At 41.0% G+C, this 23,268-nt stretch overlaps 1 protein-coding gene across 2 annotated transcripts; it reads right to left on the reverse strand.

Annotated features, from left to right (window-relative positions):
• Positions 1-14,178: 14,178 nt before the first annotated feature.
• Positions 14,179-18,104, reverse strand: pdrg1 (p53 and DNA-damage regulated 1). Of its 2 annotated transcripts, none has more exons than XM_041958972.1 (6): positions 18,049-18,104; positions 17,528-17,750; positions 16,371-16,446; positions 16,092-16,166; positions 15,868-15,948; positions 14,179-15,474 (listed from the first exon to the last, which is right to left on the reverse strand). In XM_041958972.1, the coding sequence occupies exons 2-6, from the start codon at positions 17,609-17,611 to the stop codon at positions 15,392-15,394; spliced, it is 399 nt and encodes a 132-aa protein (XP_041814906.1). In that variant the 5' UTR covers positions 17,612-17,750; positions 18,049-18,104; the 3' UTR covers positions 14,179-15,391. The 2 variants fall into 2 exon arrangements, with proteins under 2 accessions (XP_041814906.1, XP_041814897.1); XM_041958963.1 differs by having other exon boundaries at positions 17,528-17,624; positions 18,049-18,067.
• Between the last annotated feature and the right edge of the window lie 5,164 nt (positions 18,105-23,268).

Below are 23,268 nucleotides of genomic sequence, written 5' to 3' on the forward strand. Positions count from 1 at the left end.
GAGAGAATAAACTGTCATAATGAAAACATGACAAAGCCGTTTGACTATCTTGTTCATACACGATGGTGTCAAAACTTCTCATTTTGATGACATCGGCAGGTTCATTGACATTACCACTTGCTTTTGGACTATCCGTTTTTAGCAAGTGATGTGCTTTTGCAGGTTATCCACTAGGTTTTGCAGTTTGCACTAATTGTTCTGAGAAATGCACTAACTGTTGTGCAAATTTTAAGAGTGACACCAAGGCGGTTGAGAAAAACTGTAACGATGGATCCGATGACTATGTGTAATGTGACAGACGTCCCGCAGAGGACAATCTCCCAGCTACCTACTGTTTCTCTCATCTCTCATAGATGTTTTTAGTTTAGTTAGTTAGTAGAAGCAAAGTTTGAGTTAACCACTGCAGTTATTTGACCTGGATGTATTCAAATTTCATTTAGTCCCTGTCCCGTGAGACGAAGACAATCACTACTGGATCCATCAACTTTGAACATTAACCAGAAAATACATGATGAGTTTGCTTTAAGGAGAGCTGCTCTTTCAAACCCAGACGCCTCTAAGGGGGTGAAAATGTTCATGAAAGGTGAATGTGATAGAGCTCAGGCTGTCCTGTGTATTTCTCTTTCATTTGTTCTGGTTATTGTCTTGTTTTAGCTGCATTTTTGAAAGCAAAGTCTAAGGGAGGAAGTCAGTTTCGGTGAGGTGTTTGTGTTACCCTGATTAGCACTGTTTGAAAAACTGACGGTTAGATTTCACGACCCTTTGCTTGTTTTACATTTTCACAGAATCACCGTGCACTTTCTCTGCCAGGAGGCGCACATTATTCATTCCATCCGAAGAGTCAGCTTTTCTGTGTCGAGTTAAAGTGCTGCAAATCACTACAGCTGGCATGAGTTGAAATATTTCAGAGTATGATATGATTGAAACCAAACTCTGAGACAGATTGTTCATCTCGAGCCCTATACAGTTGCACCCAGCCTGCGAGGTGAGGAAATCACGGGAGACTGCTGCACTGACTTAACCGCACACAGCTTTCCAATTATGCTTGACTTCGAAATCCGACACAGCTGTGGTCTTTACACCAGGAGCCTCTGACTGGTGGGGGGTCAGCAGGGAAGTCAGTGGCAGGCTGGAGATGCCCAAAGAGCAAACTGATGCGAGATACAGTCGTGTATTCGGTGACTCCACGTCCCTTATATTACAATGCATCGCTCAGCCAAGCTCTGTCAAATGTGCCTTCCAACAGGTTCAAGGCCTCCACATAAACATATCACATCTCCTATATTTCATACATTCAGGACACAGGACGTAGTGAAGACTGGCGGTGAAGCTTGCCAGCATAGACAGGAGCATGATGCAAGAATGGTAAACTGGGAATAAAAAGTCACACCAGTCCTGCCAATTCAGCAACTTTCTCACTAGAATTGGTGAGTTTTAAGACCCCTATAGCAGCGTTTACATTTAAAAAAGAGCTGTTAAATCAAGGGACTTTTGCTGGGGTCGGGTTTTCAGTTTGTTCGACCTCTGACCAGGCATGTTTTGTTTACACCTCACTGCTTGCGGTTAAGAAGTATTTGCCAGAGCTGAGACTCGAGTTGCACTTGGACTCTGGCTCGACTGGATGTGGTTGTGTCTTGTGGAGCTCTGCCAAACTGTCATGAATATTTCACAGCATCACCAGGATGCGTGCACATGTCTCCGTAATCTAATGCACACTTTCAACTGCGGCTGTTGGCACCAGAATAAAATGTAGACAACTCTAAACTCATACTGAAGTATTAGCATTTCTTTATTAAACAATTTAGTCCATAGTCATGAATGAGTAGCTCAGTAGTTTCCCTCCTCTCGCCTATAAAGTGATTCTGGGGAACAAATAATTTATTCACTTGCTAGTTTCTGCTTTTAGTTACTAGGAAAGCTCCTATTGACTTTTGTTAAATATTTGATGTTATTATTAATATGTTTTGATTTGTCTATCATAGTAATGCCACCTGAGCTGTTTCAAACAAGACAGCTGCCAGCTGTGTGAGGAATTTGTTCCAGTAAAATGTTTTTGTATAATTGCGCTGCCTAATTATTATAACTTCTGCAGAAAAGCTTATAATTAGGCAGTGTAGTCATGTTCAAGATGAAGACTGGTCCTGGTTTTAATGTGACCAATCAGAGATGTGGTAAGATAGAAGCCTGGAGCAGGGATGTTCAGAGGGGGGATCAATGAAATACTCAACTCTGAAACGCACCATGCGCAGTATTTCCATAGTCTAGCTGAGTCACGTCATGACAGTTGTGAGATGAGACAGTTTATGTCGAGACTGTCCCCTCCAGCAGTCAACATTGGTTCCTTTTAGCCACAACTACCTGCATATGAAACGCTACATATACCACATGCCAAATAACTGAACCTCGGCCACAGAGGCAGTCAATCATAAAACAGACGTTCTGGTGATTTTGGAAGACTTGCTGCTTTCAAACCCACATCAAACTTTCCTGCAGACAAGCTCTCAGTTGCTTCACATTTGACTGTGTTGTTCTGCAATCTCACTTAAGCATGCAACTTTTCAAGGGATCTCTGTGTATTTCTTTAATCTATATGGCCCTTATGAGACCAGACCAGACTACAGTGATTCTGAGTTTGGACAAATGATTGCTCAGGGTCTGCAAAGGAATTCATTCATCAGTATTTATTTCTCTTCACATTTGAGACAGGCAGCACATTTTTCCACAAGGGAGGAAGAGCAATAGGCAATAGATAAGCACACAAAAGTCGATCCATCGTGTGCATGTATTCAGAACATTTATCCTCCCACTGAGGTGCTTAGAATACCAACGCTGGCTTAAAAAATGTGGGAAAATGTCATGACATACATCATCTATACTGAAACTAAGCACCTTCTCCTTTGAGTGTGGAAAAGAAAATGTTGGATTAGGTTCATAAGGATGAGAACAGAAGCGGTAACATATGTCCGTCAGATAAAATCTTGCAGTGATTCCTAGGATTAGTCCAACATTGTGTCCACGCCGACGCAGAACTGATACATGATTTCAACATAATGAAGCATTTATTTATGGAGTTTAAGTAAATAATACCTCTGTATCTTAAATTTTAAATGGACATCAGGTTCACCACTTCGTGAAACACATGATTGTATTGCATTGTATGGTAAAGGATATGACCACACAGGCTCAGGAACACGTCATAAAACACAGTGTATTTGATAGCAATGATAATGATAGTAATGATAGCATTCTGTTTTAATTGTACACAGTGTCCCAACTTTTTTGGAAGTAACAAACTGGCACAAATCTGGCGTCAGATTAGCCTGTAAGCGAGTGAACTGGCTCAGTGATGTTTAAAGCTCACAGGCCATGGCTGTCCTCAGGAGCTCTTTGTGTCTCCCCCAAAACGTGACATGAAAGTCGTATACATGTTAAGTAGTTCATCACTAACATCAGCTGTGGAAAACTGCACCTTGTGAAAACACGTGTTTGTCTTGTAAAATGTGTAATGTAAAAGCTTTAAAATGTGTTTATGCTGAGAGAAGACAACTTTGATGTGAATATGAGCTAAACCACTACAGCTGGAACTGGATTTGACAGCTTTATTGAGATTTTGGGAGTATTTGGCTAGGGTTGATCCTCAGTTTGCCTAGCGTAATATGCCTATGGGAGGAGGTAAAACCAGAAATATACTCAACTAACCACACAGGACATATCATCTGTGATTTGAGTTTTATTTTGCATATCATGTTAAAACAAGATATACAGTATTTGAAGACTAGATGACATTTGAAAGTGCAGCGTAAGTCAATCCCTGTGTAAATGATCACACTTTGACAGCCCAGTCTCTTAATTTTATTTTCAAGGGTGTTATTGTAAAGGGTCAAATACCCAAATCACAAAAAAAGCTTCCATGTACCTCTACTGACATCCTGACATCTACTGCAGCTTTGCAAATATACTATATGTCTTAATATATTTCACACATGTGACTGTGGCTAATTCTAAAGGCATGGACATCAACAAAGAGCTCCACTGTTTCACCACTGCTTTCCTACAATTTATTCTCCAAAGTTAAAGAGCCGCTGTTGCTTTCAGATGTTTCCACTTCATCCGTTGCAGCTGACCAGGGCAAATCTAGCAGAAACGCTGTGAACTAACTTCTTTCAAAGGGCGTATGCTTCGAGAGCGCTACGTTCAAAGTCACTGAGCTCTTCTACTGCAAAAGTTTGTCACAGACAAGAACCTCATCCAAACTGGACGATTCCACACCTCGCAATTTCTGTCCAATGCCAACGTTCAGTGCCAGAGCAGGAAGCAGTGTCCTTTATGGAGTGAAGCATGCTGAGTTCACGCTGGTGAATGGGTACACTCTCAAGTGTCAGATCCTGCTTTTTTGTTCACCCTCTGGTTAAAATTATTGAATCTGCGTTAGCTGTAGATCTGATTAACCAAAGGACAACTTTCTTTATTCATTAGAAATATGTTTCTCTTCATGATCTGTTACTTCTCCCTTTAAGCTGTGTCGTGAATAGTCATCATGGGTTATTATTATTAGCCGACATTATTTCGATAATTTCCACTTTTCCTAAAACATTTGGGCACATTTCTGCAAATTATAAAACATCATAATCACAAAATGGATTAGTAATCAATGAATTTCTAAACAGATTATCAATAAGTCTAAATGCAGATGCAATAATTTACCCATAAAAAAACACATTCTGCAATCTGTATGGATTTTATGAATCTTGTCAAACAGTTTGTCTGCTATGTCATCGTCTGTAACTGACATCACTTCAGAGGACAGCTCAGAGGAAGGGACGCCTCATTTCTCTAAAAATGTGGAAGGGACTGAGATGCAAGGAAAAGACGCAAGTGAGAGAAACATTTAAGAAAACGGCATAACTGTTTTGTGATATCTGACCCAATACGATGGAGGTGACTGCAATTTCATTTGCTCTGCTTTACAACAATCAGTAGTTACAAACACAAAACCCCAGCAACACGTCTGGCCAAGCATCACTATTCTCATTGGTCAGCTATTCATTCTTTAACTCTATATATGGCATTTTCTCACAGGCCACTCCAAGGCCCATTCCTGAGAGGAGGAAATGAAACAAGGGAAAAGGTAACTTAAGCTGAGGGACTCTGTCAGAGTAAGACCTGTCTTACTGCCAGTCAGAAGGAATAACATGGTTTCTTTACATGGACTAAGAACATCAGCAAGTTTTAACCGCCCTTACATCAGACATTCCAGTGGAGCAATAATGCTTCATACCAAGTTCAGCTGACAGGGGAATGCAAAGGAATAACAGGATACAGTTACAGACTATTTTAACTTTTCCTCGATGTTATATGTAACTAGAAGATACTGACATAATAATGTGCAAACAAGGATGGAAACATTGGAATAAGAGGTTTGATAATAAGAGAAGTCAAATTTAACACTTTCCAAAACAGCAGCAGTATATGGAAAACATACTGAAGTAATTCAATCAACTGATGACGTGAAGGCAACAAAGGCTTTAAAGCGGACAACAGCCTGAGAAAGCAGTAAACAGAAGAAGAGAGGCTGTTTCTGATTTATGAGTAACACCGGCAGTATGTTTCTTTTTACACAGCTGTCAAAATGCTGCTCGGATGCCAAAGAATGTGGATCACCTACCGCACACACAGACAACACTGGCCCACTGACAAGAAGTCTTCAAATGGAGATCAAGATCAGTTTCTTATTAACTCCTTTATGAAAGACATATTAGCCTACTCAGACAACATCACCGTATCGTTGGCAGCATGCCACGTGTTTGATTGGGGGGCATTATTGTAGAGTTTGTACAGGGTGAGAAAAAAAAAATTTCAACGACTTGGCTAGCAGCCATTCTCCATATCACTCACTCTTTGAGTTACTCGCTTCACTAACGCTGGTGATCCCAGTACAACAGTACCGTGAAGCCAGTTATCACCTGCCTCTGTTAGGTTTCCAGCTCCAGAGTGTTAGCCTCTACTTTCCAAGCCATGTAATGGGAACATGAACGAAGCGCTGAGATGGGATAAAACGATGATGCTCCACAACAAGCCGAAAGTCACACATTTGACGTGTCGTGGCCTTACAAACTCAAGTCATGTTCAATCAGTTGCCTTTTTACACATCTAGCAGACACAGAGTGACATTGAGAGACACACGCAAATTCAATAGTCACTCTCCTTTTAGCTCTGTTTTTGGTCTCCACCCACTTCTGAGGGAAATATCTGGCTTGGTAGCTGGTAAACGCTCTAAGTGCTCACCAGCTAGCTGCTAACTTTGTCAGCTGTTTGGTGGGCTGGTAGTGTAGAGTGGACCAAAACAGTAAAGCTGCAGGCTGTTAAGCAAAACAATACAAAAATATGGATTCAGCTTTAAATCACGAACATTCCACTTAAAGCAGTTTTAATCAATATGTTTTAAGTCGGAACAATGTCTTAAGTGAGCACATGAAAGCAATGTGACAATGCAAAAGGGGTCCTTATCATGATGACCTGTCACCTGATCTGCAGCTCCTCTTGGCTTTACAGAGCTTCATGATGGTTTTCAGCTCGTTGTTTGTCGTTGGCTGTCTGGACCACGCTCTCACTCCACGCTCATCACATATGGCCACCTGGTCAGGAGCCCGTGGCCTATTTTTTAAGGCATTCAGCCCCATTTTCCAACGTGCAGAATAGCGCGACAAATTTCTGTAGACGGCCTGTTCTCACTCCCAGAGCGTCAAATTACGTAGTAATTTATTATTGTTCTATTATTGTTTAGCAGCCTTATTTTGAAAGTCTAACTTATTATTTCTAATTTCACCTGAGGACTGCACAAGCAAAACTGACACTGGAGGAGCACTCAGAGCAGGAGGAAGCGTAAGAGGTGGGAGTGAGACTGTGTTTGCTTTTTTCAGCCTCAGAGCTCTCACTGCATCGTTTTAGGCAGCTGTTTTCAGAGGAGCACCGACACCGACACACTTACTGACGTGAACACAGTGGAGCACTCAGCAGCTGAAGAGCCAGATAATGTTCTCAGCTAAAAGAGAGCAAATATTGGACTTAAATTCATCAAATCCATCGACACAAACATGACTCCCAATGAATGATCATTTTGCTCCGTAATTGCTGGATGAGTAAATAAGCAACTGTTCGCTAACGAGTGAAGTTTATCAGCCAGGTCCTGCCAAGCAGTGGTATAAAGATGATGTAGGAAGAACTCCGCTGATACAAGCTTGAGTTAAAGAGACCTTTATTAACAAGCAGTATCAGATCAGATGCCGGCCATCCGAGAGAGCTTCAGGGTCAGATCAGAAGACTCTGCCCTTAACATAAAGACACAATATATAGCATGGCATTTCGTCTTACTCCACCCATACTTTTCCTAATTCAAAAACCAGATCATGTTCTGGGCATATGTGCCACTGAGGAATGTTTTCCTTTGCGACAAGCTATATCTATCTCTTTGAGAGGTTTACGTCCTAATAGCCCCTCTATAAACTTTACCACCTCTGGTGTCTCTTTCCCTGCTCTGACCCTATGTGGTCTCACATACTACAACTAAAAGTAATCTACATTTAAACATCAGTTTACCCCAATTATGCTTAATCTAACATATATTTGGTATTTACTTAATCTGATCATATACCTCAGTTCCCCCCTTCGGGACGTCTCAGCGTCCCGACAAAAACATTGACAAGTTCATAGCTTCTGTTATCGATCTTAGACACACTTGCTTGCTTGACAAAAGTCCTCTTCAACCCATCATATATCTAATTTCTTATATCTAACAGAATCCTTATTTGTGAGACTAAGCACTAAGTTCCTATTTTAAATCCTATACGCACATTATTTTAAACTATTTTATACTAGATAAACTAATCCTATGCTAATTAAATTCCAATTCGGCTACTCTCAGCCTCTCCTGCAGATCTCCTTGCAGCCACACTCTTTTCCAGCAAACACTGGAAAATGCACTTCATCCTATGGATGCAATAACCAAAATCACCAACTTGTGACGCCGCAGGTGTAGTAGCAAGGAAACCCACTGATCAGCTGTTACTTCCCAGTCAGAAAAACCACCCCTCCTAAGAGGTGGGAAAAAGACCAGGAAGCCTTACTAAATCCCTAAAAGAGAAACCTCACCCTCAAGCCAATCGGGACAAGGAAACTCTTTTAAAAGTAACAATTTACCAGACACTTACTAATTTGATGACCCTTTGCCAATCGGTCACTCCACTTCACAACTGTCCAGTATCAGAGTAACATAAACTGACATATTACTCATGCAGTTATAAGGACTAATGATAATAAAACCTTAACTAAAGTATTATCTTTTCCATATTACCAAAGATAACAAAGTATCAATAACATAAATGTTCAAAGATTAAAAAACAAACTAAAAATACAAAAAATATCAAAATAAATCCACTGTGTGCATCAATCATTACACATCATCTAACATGTCATCCAAACCCCTAAATTTTCAGCAGCATTGCCTCCTCATGTAATTTACTGTCCATGATATCCCGAAACAGGATATCCAACCACTGCAAGGCCCTTTTGTTCAGGGGCCCACTGTCCATTTTCGCCATCCCTGTTTCAGTCTCTGAGTCCATTTAAAAGACAGGGGTCCCCGAACATCCAATCAATTCACTTGATCTCCCCAACGTTGTCCTGGGAAGATAGAGAACACCAACCAGAATCTTGCAAAATCATTAGATACAATATAATTCACTGTATCCAAACCTCTTCTATTATTCTGTATTTATAGATCAGATGTGTCCAAAGTCTAACTCTGGACTCCACTATTTGTACTACTTTCACCCCCACACAAATTAAATACTACTCGATCAGAATTCCTTTTATTAACATAATTTTTCTTTCTTTCTTTCTTTCTTTCTTTTTTTTTTTTTTTAATTATGCTTATGCTTACATTATCCAATTCCCCCCTTTTATCCATACCAACTCCCAATCAGACTTTGAACACCTCTGAACCAGGCAACACTGCTGTTAGAAATCACTCATCCCTCTGTGGTTACACAGTTACATACTAAATCTGTACAATACAACAAAGTCAGATGAACCAGGGCACATAAAATAAACAAATAAAAAAAGAACAAAAGATAATAAAAAACATCCTTAAAACAAATTATCAAACCATAAGGAAGTTAAACATTCAAAATGGATATTTCTCAACCATCTCCTCATCTATTTTAACTTCCTCATCATCCTCATCTAGGTCATTTCTATTTAGTAAAGGCATCTGCACTTGTTCTCCTGGCATTACAACTCCAACCCATCTCAATATCATGGCTTTCGCAAAAGTAAGCAACAGTGTGCAAAAACAAAACATGACACACAATGAAAGAATAACTGCTACCAAAATTTGAACTAAAACAGCTCCCATGGGTCCTAATTTATCTTGAAGCCAAGAATTAGCTGACTGCCCAGCTCCTTCTGACGCACCAAATGCATCTCTTATGAGTTTTAATGCATCTATTACACTAGTCATGTTATCAGAACTGTCAGGAATCAAAGTATAACAAGCATCTCCCGTTAGATTTAAAGCCACACATAAACCACCTTGTTTAGCTAAAATATAATCAAGAGCCATGTCATGCTTCAACAATGTCAACCGGTGACTCCTTTGAGTATTTGACAAGTACTCAAACCCTCTAATGGTTTCATTTGCAAAACCTTGTAATGTGTAAGTAATATTGTCAATATGATCGGCCAAAAATGTCACTCCATACCATGGGAATATTCCAATTCCCCATTTTTCTCCTAGACTTATCCTCCAATGATAGGACTCCAAATTATTAAACTGTGCCAATTCTCTTTTCTTTCTACTTGCTGGGACCTTATTAGACTTATTCTTCTTAGGCGCATGTCCCTTTTGAATAGCTAAAACCTCATATGGGAGTTTCAATTGTGCCATATAACAGCATCCTATCCACCCATATGGTAAGAATATATATGCCTTGTCATTACAAATCCACCAGATATCTTGGAAATTTCCTATTGTCACATTACCCGGGAAAGTCTGATTCCGCACTGTCAAAGTTCTACTCTGCTTATGATGTGGAGCATGAAAGGTTACTGTGTACAAGTCATCCATGGCTCTATGCCCACGTTTACCAAAATGCATCATGTATCTATCACAATCTGATATGCCCATAAACATTCCCGGGCCATTATGCGTATTATTTGAACAAAAACAATCCTTAGCTCTTACAGGTTTAACTTCCATTGCATCTGGAACTGCTGTCGTCACATTCTCATGCTGATCAAGTAGGTTCATATACGGCAATTCCATTAACCAAGAACAATTAAATCTAGGTTTAAACAAATGTGATGACAAGGCCAAAATTCTATCATCTGCTGAATTTTGCTTATAGAACAGCCATGATAGTGCATAAGATTGACAGACGGAATCCAAAGGTTCTGGTACCGCCTCTAAAATTGAGGGCCATGTTTCCGGTGCTGGAACTCTCAATATACATGGACACTTCTCTTGAAGACTCATAGTTAATTACGTGAGATATATTTTAACATATATATACATATATATAACAATAATAACGTCCTTTCTTTCAAGGCTCATATATTATTAGCAAGTTCAGAAAGTCCTTTAAAGTCCTCTTTTCGAAGGCTCATATATATTACTCCTGAAGAGGCAAAATGTTCTCTCCTTATGACTTTCTGATACCTCCTTAGGCCAGTTATAATCTTTTATATTTACTTATTATAGGATCCATACAACATACACATATGTATGCCTTAAGATATAATCACTCTGGCTCATTTATCAACTCAATTCAAACCCAACATCATTCCTAGCACTTTTCACTCAACCAAAATGCAACCCAACAAACTCAAAACCAAATTCCATCCATCCAACACTTTGTCAACCATACAATCACACAAACTATGGAGATCTCCACATTCACACTGATACACTCCCACAAACAAACATTCACCCCAAACAACTTTTTATCCTCAAATGACCCTCTCTCCTCAGCTGAGAGCCAATTGTGCACACATACCTGAAAATGCAAACAGCTGCAGCACACACAGGCACAAAGAAACAGAACATATATGACAATTTCCACACCGCAAAACAAACAACAAATCTTTAGACAACACAAAACAACACTTAATCTAAATACTAAGTCGACTCAATCTTAACCTTCGTCTTTCTTCATCCCTATTTATCGCTTGGCCAAGCTTCTCAAAACAACTAACTTCAAAATGCATGCATGCTCAACTTCTCATCTATTCTCTTTTTCTTCTCTTCTTTAAATCTCTTGTCTCTTATTCTTTTATCTCTTATTGTCTTTTACTCTTTTCCTTTTTTACACTCATTTCTTCTTCTCTTTTTACCTAAACTCTCCCTACCGAATTTAGACATTATTTATGGGCCCGATTTCTGTCACCTACACTATTTCCTGTAACATTTCATTGTCCTACACTTTCCCTACCGAATTTAGACTTTTCTTCTGGGTCAGATTTCTGTCACCTACACTAAACATAAACCCAACTTTCACGTAGTCGCTAATTTACACATGTCTTACCGTTAAAAAGATTAAAGGGCCCTCATCTGATTACTCTTGCATGGTTGTTTAACTCACTCACGTTACTAATTGTTTATGTATTTACACAACTTCTTTACTTCTTCTGTTTTCTTCTCTTATTCCTTTTACTTAACTCTTTTATTCTCTTTTTTCTCTTCTTATTCTCTATTCTCTATTCTCTTTTCTCTTTCGTCTTTTCTCTTATTTTTCAACACATTTACTTCTTTCTACTATCTAAAAACACTGAAGGTATCTATCCCCCCATCTGTTTTTTTTTTTTTCCTTCCTAACAAGAACCAAATTTAGACAGAGCTGCTACACCACCATCAACCATGACCTGTATCCCCACACAAATTAATCTTTTAGAATGCCCACAACCATCAGCAAACACTAGCAATTCCCTACAAGAATGTGTCCTGGCACCTGGTGAATAAACTCACCTCAGTTCAACGCCGGGCCCGGCAAAGCACCAGGGCAGATTCCAGGAGGAAGCCACCAATCGCCGACGGCCGGAGCACTAACCTTCCGAGTTCGTGACGCCAAATTGAAGTTTATCAGCCAGGTCCTGCCAAGCAGTGGTATGAAGATGATGTAGGAAGAACTCCGCTGATACAAGCTTGAGTTAAAGAGACCTTTATTAACAAGCAGTATCAGATCAGATGCCGGCCATCCGAGAGAGCTTCAGGGTCAGATCAGAAGACTCTGCCCTTAACATAAAGACAACACAATATATAGCATGGCATTTCGTCTTACTCCACCCATACTTTTCCTAATTCAAAAACCAGATCATGTTCTGGGCATATGTGCCACTGAGGAATGTTTTCCTTTGCGACAAGCTATATCTATCTCTTTGAGAGGTTTACGTCCTAATAGCCCCTCTATAAACTTTACCACCTTTGGTGTCCCTTTCCCTGCTCTGACCCTATGTGGTCTCACATACTACAACTAAAAGCAATCTACATTTAAACATCAGTTTACCCCAATTATGCTTAATCTAACATATATTTGGTATTTACTTAATCTGATCATATACCTCACGAGTTCACCAGAACAACTTGAAAGGTGTCGTTTTCACAACTTATTTCCACTGCCAGCAAGCGGCAAAACAATCAGCTGCAGGTTTACAGAACACAAGAGAATGAATCTGATCAAGCACGTGGCAGTTTCAAGTACTCGACACGCAATTCTGTTGGTATCCAAGATGAGCTGAGGTTCAAAACTTGGCCCTGTCGGCAGCAGCAGACGCACCACTGAGTGCGAGTTGAATATATGTCTTTTGGGTTATATGGGTGTACTAACCTTCGCCTGAACTGCTCAGAGTTGAACTGACATTACTGGGAAATAAAGAAATGTTACACTATAGAACACAATGTGGAAGTAATTCTCACTTGACGTCCTCTCAGTCACAAACTGGAGTCTCCTCCACATGTAACTGACATAGCTTGCTAGGCCTGTCAAAATAAGTATCTCATATGACATTGGACCCTGTGCTTATTTCCTCAAGATCTGACCTCAAATTCAGCCCTGCAGCAGTGCCTACTCTGAGATTTATGCACTCATAAACAGCCAATAGAGTAAATCATTACTCCAGCTCTGCCGATTTTGGATAACATGGGAGTGACAGCTAAATTCGATTTTTTTTTCTCCAGACAGCCAACAGAAAATTCAGCGTCCCAGCAGGAAGGAGGTATAGCCACACACAGACACAGCTATCATGCCAAGGAAAACACGAAACCTCTCCATGTGGGTAGTTTAGAGTTTGTACTTTTGAAAGCAATAGCAGATAAATTCAAGTTCCCCCTCTCAGAGTGACAGCTGTTGGACATGTTCATTATAGATCTTGTTAATCCAGCTGTTGCAGCAATATCACTGCTTTCTGGCACATATACTGATGTCTGCCCTTCAAACTGTGATTAATATGTCAATGCAGCTATTTGGCCTTTGATCCATCACTCTACACTGTCAAACCCACTAATTTCAGATATTTTATGGATTTATTTTCATTCTCTGGGGCGTGAATAATTTCGCTCTTGTAGTCTAGCAGAGGCAAACAACATCATCGTATAATCAATCATCAGCTCAGAATATCTTGATTTGTAGTTCACAGGTGGAAGACAGATGCTGAGTGTCAGTGTGTCACTTTCTTAACATAGCACCGTTGCGTGTCTTGTTTGGTATAATTATCGAACATTTAAGCGGATCAGCAGGTTCCTATCCTTTGACTCATAAATTCATCACTCGGAGCTGGTTCCAGGTCTGTGAGCTGTGGCACGCAACCCAAGTCTGAGGAGAGTGAACTAATAGCACCACCACATCCACGCACACAAACAATCACACTATGTGACTGTCGTCTCTCCCTTTCTCCCGTTGCCTGAGGCTATTCATGTCTTCTCATGCTCTGTGGCATGTCAGACCAAGGGCTTACACCGCAGTGCACCTATTTACTTCTTCCGTGTTCCTTCCTTGGTTTCTTCTTTCTTGGGACAGCACACTGCTTGTTTATCACTCACATTGTGACTAAGGATGTACAGGTATGTCTCAAAGAAAAACAAAACAGAAAACAGACTGACTTGTCAACGTAAAAGAAGTACACAGAACATATCCAATGCATTTATTCATAGAAAAGATTGTAAGGACAAAAGATCCAACCCAAAAAAAGCCACAATATGAAACAAACATTGTCCATTATGACCTGGCAAACACACTGGTCATCTGCAAAGATTAAGAAGTTTCTGGTGTGTATTACATAGCTTATTACAAAGCAGTGCTGCATTAATATCAGGGCATTTCAAGACTGCTAGTGAGGCCATAGAGGCAGGAATTCAAACAAGGCTCTGTCCTTCTTCTGTGCATTTGCACTGCACTGCCCCCTTGTGGCCATTCACCAACTACACACTGGAGCTCATATCAAACAGTCCTCAGATTATGAAAATTGTGTGCTGTAACAACCATCCCTATGTCCTTACTAATTTCCTGCCTCATCCCTGACAGTGCAGTGGATATGTGCAGCTTTCCTACTGAATAAAGTGGAAGCTAATCTGGCAAAACTGTCTGCTTGTTTACAACCTGTGCCAAGGATGGCTTGTGTTTTCTCCTGCTAGACACTTTTTAACACAGATGCTTCCACACTGACAGATGTCAGCAGGTACTTTAATTAGTACAGTGTTCTCATAACTGATTAAGCTGATGGCTGGAGTTACAAAAATCAAACTCAATTTGCAATGAACTACAGTTATCTTTCCATATTTTTTAGAGTGAGCCTGACATTTGCTTTTCAGGTCGATTAGCTGAAATGTTGAGAACAACACTTGCTGTGGGTGTGGCTAGCAGTAAGCTTGTTATAACGCTATCAAGCTGCAGCCAGCGACTACAGAGCACAAATGCAACAGCATCAGCTATGGTTGGAACAGTTAAAAACAAGAACTGCTTTTTCAACACCTGTGATGGTTTTACAAATGCAGGTCACCACTGTGTCTGGTAAGAAGCTGTTTTAAAGCAGACAGCTCATCAAGATGGCTGAAAATGGTAGGAGTGAAGCTTGAACAACTGAGAGGGAAAAGGAATGAGTGAATGCAGTTTCTGTCTTAAATTTGTTGTTTGCAGATTTAAGACCTAGATTGACATGAATTAAAAAAAAAGTCCTAAAAACAGGTTATGAAGATGTCAATTACATCCATACTGTCGATCATCCAGGAGAATAATTTAGAGTCATCAGCTCATTCCGAGGTTAGCACATTAGAGTTGCCATCTTATCAACGTTCTCTCTTCGTCCTTGTGTCCTCAGAAATATTCCACGATTTGCAGATCTGATGTCATCTCTTTAAAAGGCTGTTAATAGATCTGATTTCATCAGAGGACAGAGGAGAAAGACTGTAGCCTCTCAGCTCAGGGTTTCCTGCAAACAACCAAAAAGACACACATCATAGTCACCTTTCAGAAGACTGCCAGGAGGATATTCAGTGTAGTGACAGACCTGATTTGACTCAAAGTTCACAAAGTAGTAGCAACTGAAATGTTTCCACTTATTGCTATTATATTACTGAGTTGCTACCAAACAGCAAATGTTGTTTTTTGCATATCTGTTTATGTACAGGTTAAACAAAGCACAATTAATTAGTTAGATGTAAATGCTAAGCTAACTGTCTCCTTACCACTCACCAGAGTGTCAATATTTTCATCCAACTCTCTGTGAGAAAGCATATAAGCATATTCCCCCTCACTGTCAAACTATTCCTTTAGCATAGCATGTTGCAAGTAGCCAGTTGAACAGCCAAAATACTCTTCATACCTTGCATCTCATTGAGATGATTGACTTTTGCTTTCAGTCCTTTGCGAAGGTCATTTATCTCCTTGTCCAGCTGCTCTTGGTCTGCAGATGAGAAATAAAGATCACAAGAGTTTAGGCTGATTTCATATGTAACAACAATACATGTACAACATGTCTATTTAAAGTTGCATTTATCGTGGAAATCTACCCAGTACATTTGGATTGTGTTAACTTCAGTTGTTTACCTTTCTGAATCATCTCTCTCGTCTTCGCTTTGGGAATTTTGATGAACATGTTTCCGAAGCAAACCTTCACTTTCTCTGCAAATCACAGTAGAGTTACAGCGACATCAACAACCACTATTACAACTACGCACCTTACTCTGAAGATACTAAACTGTTCCACTGTAAAATCAACGGGACAGTTGCTTTTATAACCTAAGCTAATGTGTCTAAGGCGTACCTGTTTGAATGTTTGTGCAATAGCAACCGAGTGACAACATCCTGTCATGAAGGGTCACTCACCTGAATCTGGCATTTCATTTTTCAGTGCGTTCAATGCCTCTCTGTTCCTGTTTCTCTTTGTGTCCAGGTCCACGATCTGAAATATCAATATTGACAGTGGGTGGATGCTGCAACTCCATTTGCTTATTCATTGTAGAATGTGAAAAAGTAAAAACAAGCTCTTGTCAGCATTCATTTTTTATTTTGAATTGATGAGTAAAACATAATCACAGAGTTACAGACAACAGCCATGTTAAGTAGGTATATAGAAGTTATAATATAAATATGCAATAAGAACAGTGTTTTGGTTAACTGTACTATTGCCATGGAGACTTTATATTAACTGTCTGTTACTGTTGTATATGACTGCAATATACTAAGTGACCTTCAAAATCGAACTGCGTGTAGTGTACATCCTAGCACAATACAACACAAGATCCCTGTATTAAATATTTGTTGTTTCTGGCATTTGTGCCCCTTCATATTAGTAACTGAGATGGACAAATTATGAGAAGCCAGTTTCAATTTAATGACCAATAAAGTTTTAAGCCTCATTTCCGGTTTAGCTTCTGCTACAAAAGTCAAATTCCTTCCACTGCTCAAATTAATTTTTCGGTGAAGCTGAAACAGAAAACCGTTTCTGCGGTGCCCACACTCTGAGCTAAATACACATCTCCTACTGTACTGGTTAACCTAAACAACTTGTCATTTTATCAAAGAATGCTATTTTGGTAGCATTTGACAGCATCACATCAAAACGAAAACATCTGAATAATACTAATAAAATAAATTGGTCCTAAAAAATAAACATTTTACATAAGTTTTATTTTATTATACTTAACGTTACAGCAACTTAAATTATTTAACGTACTGTTGGGCTGCTTTGCTTTGTATTGCAGAGTACAATGTGTTGTTTTTATTTGGTCAGTGTATGTATGATTTTGACGTACTACCAATATTAACGCAGAGCTGCTAAAAACCTTTTCCCAGAGTAGGTGTGTGTTCATTTGACAATAACGGTAAGTGCAAATGTAGTTTCCTAAAATAAACTCGCTGACCACGAGAACACAATTTAGCTAGTTAGCTTAGCTGCTAACATTCTCGGTACAGTTCCGTTAGCTGATATGTCAGTCCACCCTCTGCATTAAACAGCTTATTGTTAACAAATATTTCATTACCTGTTGTTTAGTGGCGAGAACATCTTCAGCTGCCTCCTCAACTTCTGTCAAATACTTCAAAACTCGCTGAGATTCAGCGTCCATGGTGGCTGTGTCGCTACAGAAATACGTCCGGTCTGAAACAACGACTGGCAGCAGAACGGACCGACGGGGACCCGCATAGTAATAATTCCCCGCGAACAATGTGCTTGGGTCGTTTCTTTCTTCATGCAGAAGCGTTTATCTGCATGTATTAGAACATACACACACATCCCCCATGGACTTAACATTTACTATGTAAGCGTAACACTGAGATATACCAGCCATACTATTACATAGGTATATAGTTCACTGATATGAAGGAGTTTGTTGAAAATCATTCAAAACTGGCAATTGAGAAGGGAAGTTGTTTCTCTGTCACTAGCATTCTTTTCCTTCCTTTTTTTCTAATCACTCAGTCAGTCAGTCACACACACACACACACACACACAAACACACACACACATACACACACACAGTGTATTACTGCAATGAATACTTACCTCCACATTTAACAGCTTTTCACATGAAGCAGAATGCAGTGGTGCCGGGTCCAGCAGACTTTCGTCCTCTCCCTCCCCTCCAGAGGAACATCCCCCTGGCACCGTGCTGCCACCATCAGGCTTAATTGTGAGGATGGTGTGTCGCTGCTAATGTGTGTTGTTTGATATTTAGTTGATGTTTGTGCTGGATACTGCTATGCTTCATACACGCATCACAGTCAGTGTGGCACATTGTATTAAAAAACGCACACCCATTCAATGAATAGTCTTTTTTGAAATTAAACACACATTGCAGCTCTAACTACAGTGTGTCACCCTTGTGATGCCTGTATATCCCTTGTTCAAGACAGAATGGTGCAATTTCTTATTTTGACCTTATAAACTAGCAATGACATATTACATGATTTAATTGTTGCATGTCCACAAATCTCTATGATAAATAAATGAAGAAACCTACCTTACCATGTTTCTACACTTTGCTCCAACAACTTTGAAGAATTACACCTGTCAATTTAAAATGTGGTAAACTTTAATAACATTCAATATACAGTTAGTTTGTTGGCAAACAAAAACATAGTCACTCGTAAAACTGGTGGTGTGTTGAAAAATCCTGCATACAAATATATACATCAGTTCTTGTGCTGACAGAGGCTTACCAGGTTGATTAAAAAGAAAGATTTTTATATAAATATCCACATGCTCTTATGATTTCTGTATGATCAGTAGTCCATGTGACCATCCATTCTCATTAGCTTATTTGACTGCAATCACAGCATTGGATTAAACGCAATAATGTACCTATAATTGGCTGAGAACTAATAAATCTGGCAAAATATAACATCCAGCAGTGAAGAAAACCCAAAACATTTACAATCTTGCTACACTTTCTGTTGTCAACCTGTTCAAATAAGGAAAAATAAGTCAAAATATACATTCATCAAATATGAATGATGACTGTAGCTGTGGCATACAGATTACACTTACAGTACTCAAGTTGCTGTTATGTAACAAATTCAACCTGTTTCACCCTGTTTGGTCTGTTTGTAGGAGACTTTTTGGACCCAGGTAAATTGTGCATTATTGCAGTGACAGCATCTGGTTTTATTTCCCATTCCTTGAGCTCAGCAGTTCTCCTCCGCTCAGCTCCTCCTCTTCTACACTCTGAACCACTCCGTCTTTTCTCTGATGCGCCTTGTTGTCTTTCTACTCCACCTCTTCTCTGCTCTGAGCCACTCCTCTTCCTATACCCGTCTGTCCTGTGGGCCAACATATCTCCCCTTGCGCCCAAACGGTCCCTCCCAGCCCCGACACTAGAGTCTCTGGCAGTGGAATGAGGCTTCATGTTGGCACCTTGAGCAGGGTTGCGGATGTTGCCTGAGGCTTGCATTCTCCTCAGGTGGCTGTTGGTCCTCACAGGGCTGCTGAACCTCTGAGCTTGGGAAGCCGAGCTCCTGTCTGAGGAATGCACCCTGCTCTCGCTGTAGCTCCTTTTGGGGAGCGATGCAGGCCCCTTGCGCTCCAGCATGGGACTCAGTCTGGATTGACGGGCGTGGCTATGAGTGGAGCGGCAGCACGACGTGTAACAGGTGGAGTAGCGGATGCGGCAGAGAGTGCAGGCACAGCCGGAGAGCAGGGCAGAGTGATTGGCCAACGAGGAGAGGAAGGTGAGGGGGAAGGCACGCTGACACTGGAGGATACACTTTGGAGAGCTGAGGCGTGATGAGGCAGCAGCAGGTGACCTGTGGCAGCTGGATATAACATCTGACACCGCCGACTTCCCACTCTCCTCCTGGAAGGTCTGAATCTGGCGCCACTCCAGCTGTAGCAGCCTGTCCAGGTACCTTTCCAAAGGGCCCACAGGCCTTGGCCGTGGGGCCCCCCGCCCCTCCATGTTGTAGAAGACGGCCAGCTGACTGAGGCTCCAGGAGTTAAAAGGTGGAGGCAGGAAGTCTGGGAAGTCAAACCCACCATGGCTGCGTCCTCTGGACCCGTGGCTGCAAGAGGAGCGGTCTTCAGCCTCAATGACCTCTGGCCTCAGCTCGAGCTGTGGAGGAACCCGACCAGAGGGCGACACAGGAAGTCTCTCTGACTCAGACAAGTCAGTGTCACTGTCGCCTTCCTGATGGCCCCTCATACCCCACACCTCTGCGTTTGGTCTCTCCAGCAGATCAGGACTTGACTCGGTCAGGCGGTGGCAGGGAAAGGCTGGTGTGTGTCTGCTCCCTCTGAAACCTGTGTTCTTGTGTTCTCTGCGGCTGCAGTGCTGACCAGCCGGCTGCGCCTTTGGCTCCATCCTGTGCCCTGCAGGGGCCAGCGGATGGAGCTTTAAATCTGAGGTTACCTGAGCACTAGAGGGAAAAATAATGATACCGTCTTAGCATCCAGGCAGCACAGAATGGCAGAAAATGTGTACAAACAGCAGCCTCACCTGTGCTGAGAAGTATTGCGTTTGGTTGAGGGTGTGTTGGACTTGTGCTTTCTTCTTTGCTGCAGCCTCTGAGATTGCAGAGATTCAATATTAAGCCTGTACACATTTTCAGTCCTCACACACATCAGTTCTTTACACTAATGCTGCAATGTTTTTTACTGTTTATTAATAGACTGTGAGAGAAAGCAGAGGAAAAAAGCACACATTTGAGCTCTAATCTGAAAATTAAAAATCTATTTATCAACTAGTCCTGCCAGTTCACATCACACTTACCTTCTCACTGTTATTTTCTTGACTTGGGGACATGTACTGTGGCTGCAGTGACCTCCTTTGTGACTGCCGCCTACCCATTTTATTGCTTGAAAAAAAAAAAAAGATTAAACATTAAACATAACCAATCACCCAAATGCTGCAAAGGACAACACAAATGCAGTAACTGTAATATATCCCGTGATTGGCAGTGCCGACATGACGGCTCTGTTTTATAATAACTCGGTTGAAGCACGGATGCACAGAGACTGAGGGATCAAAGTGGATCCACGAACAACGCGCGTCTCCGCGGCGCCACCGGGGCGACCGTGCCGCTGGAGAGAGACACCACGACATGTCTGTCTGCACCGACAAACACACGACGGCTTCACGCTACCTGAGCACATTAGGCCTGCTGTTGGTCCACGACGCCTTCCTCTTCCATTCCCTCTCCCTGATGGAGACCCTCTCCTGGCATTGTTGTGCCACTCGCTCCTGCAGAATTGTGCCCATCCCCGCTCAGAGAAGGCACCAATGAAATGGGCGAGTGGGCTGTTCACGCGAAACACGGCGGTGTCATCATAGTGAGTGGGGGCCGAGATGCTCAAAATGCGTCGCCCTTCTCTAAAAAACATGTGTGTGTTGAGCTGTTCAGCTGCCGTCCAGCAGAGCGCAGTGCAGATCCCGACAGGATGATGCTCCACCTGCGCACTGAAGGATGCGGGGAAGGCAGGGAATCAGCTCCACCTTTATGCCCGCACAGAGGGACAGGAACACGGGCTGACTCTGCATGTGTGTGCATCTGTGTATGTGCCCGTGCAAGTACACAGGCTATAGAGCGACGTAAGGGGGAGGATTAAGACAGTGATTTATTATTCTAAGGCCTTTAATCCTAGGTTGTCTTTCTTTAATCTGTTGCTATTTTCAGAGGAGGAAGGAGCATTCAGACCTTTTACGTTAACTTCATTGCTTCTAGCCTAAAGGTAGAAATACCACAAAAATAAGAAAAAGTCCTGCATTCAAAACAGAGTACAAAAGTATTCTCATCAAAATTAAAGTACCAGAAGTAAAAACATTTTTACTTTCTCTTATATAGAGTATATAATAGGATTATAATTACTGACTAATATGTAAGAAACAACTCTTCTCTCTTTCATATACTGCAGAGTAGTTTAACTTAATAAACTATAATACATCAGAATTCAGTTGTTAATGATTTTTAGTATTAAACATGTCTAAAAGTGCTAAACAAATGTAGTAGAGTGAAAAGTGCAACATTTCCCTCTGAAGGGAATTAAATTAATATAAATCTGAAATAATTCATGTCAAGTTAATTACAAGCGTTTCACATGAAACTGATTTTTGCTCCTAAGTTGCCATATCCACCTTCTCGACTCACCGGTGCGAGATGCAGCGTTATTCAATTAAGCAAACTTACTCAGTTTTCTCTCAGTGACATTAGCATATATCATATAACAGCAACATATGATGTAAAGTTCCAGATGGATTGCTGGTTACAGAGAAATGTCCAAACAGACTTAAATATAGATTTACTGTCAGAGGAATCAATGTTTAATGCAAGAGCAGAAGTGAGCCAGAATATACCTTCAGCTGTGGTTAACAGAGTTCAAACCAAGTGTCTCAGCAGCCACAGACTGAATCTTTTTACCCAAAATGCAGCTGAAGTTCAAATTGCGTCATTCATCTTCAGTTTTAGTTACTAAGATCCCTAAATATGTTGCCTGGGACTTGACTGGGATGTCATATAAATATGTTTACACTGTTTAATGGGTAAGAATTAGAGATCAGAGAATTTTTGTTTGAATAATGAACAAGCACAGCTGAACAAGACATTGTTAAAGCATGTACTTCTTACCATGTGTGAAAGAGACTCTGCAAGTTTACATGCAAGAGCAGACATGCAGTCCAAATGTGCACAGAAGTGGCTGGATACAGTGACCAGAGAATCTACGCTAGTCTCCATGACAAAGAGAAACTTCAGGACCTGTTCAAAGGTGATGCTGTATCCCAGTTTGAACATCACAAAACAGACACATCAGACCTTTTTGTTAGAAGCTGAGTGGAGGATTTTTCCACTACAGGAGTTTGTTAAGGATGCAATACAGCAATTCTCTGTCCTCCAAACAACATAATGTCTGCAGAGAGTGTGACTGGACCTTTGGAGGAGAGGACAATCTGTGTAACGTCTGTGGCAAAGTGTTTACCAAAGGGTCCCATTTAAAAAGGCCCATGTATGTTCACACAGGTCCAAAACCATGTGCTGGAAAGAGTGTGGCATAAGATATGTACGAAGCGAGTGTCTGAGAATACACAAGGATCCACACATGCAGGAGAGAAACCCTGTTACATAACAAAGACATGATGAAACACATGTAGGTCTATGGAAAGAAGATGTGGAATGCCACTGAGGTTCTATTTCATCCTTCCTGACCGCCAGAGGCGGTGCTTTAAGCACTGAATGACTCCGTCTCGCGCATTCGCAGGTTGAGAAGTAATACCAACAAAGTCACCTGTGAGTGACC

Source organism: Chelmon rostratus, chromosome 2 (assembly GCF_017976325.1).
Source record: "Chelmon rostratus isolate fCheRos1 chromosome 2, fCheRos1.pri, whole genome shotgun sequence".
NCBI classification, from domain to species: domain Eukaryota; kingdom Metazoa; phylum Chordata; class Actinopteri; order Chaetodontiformes; family Chaetodontidae; genus Chelmon; species Chelmon rostratus.

What these genes read in the sequence shown, in the direction of transcription:
- pdrg1 (XM_041958963.1), bottom strand. An exon ending in AAATGAAATGCCAGATTCAG is followed by an intron (nt 16,167 to 16,370) that starts GTGAGTGACCCT and finishes TGTGATTTGCAG; the next exon opens with AGAAAGTGAAGGTTTGCTTC. An exon ending in GAGAGAGATGATTCAGAAAG is followed by an intron (nt 15,949 to 16,091) that starts GTAAACAACTGA and finishes TCTCATCTGCAG; the next exon opens with ACCAAGAGCAGCTGGACAAG.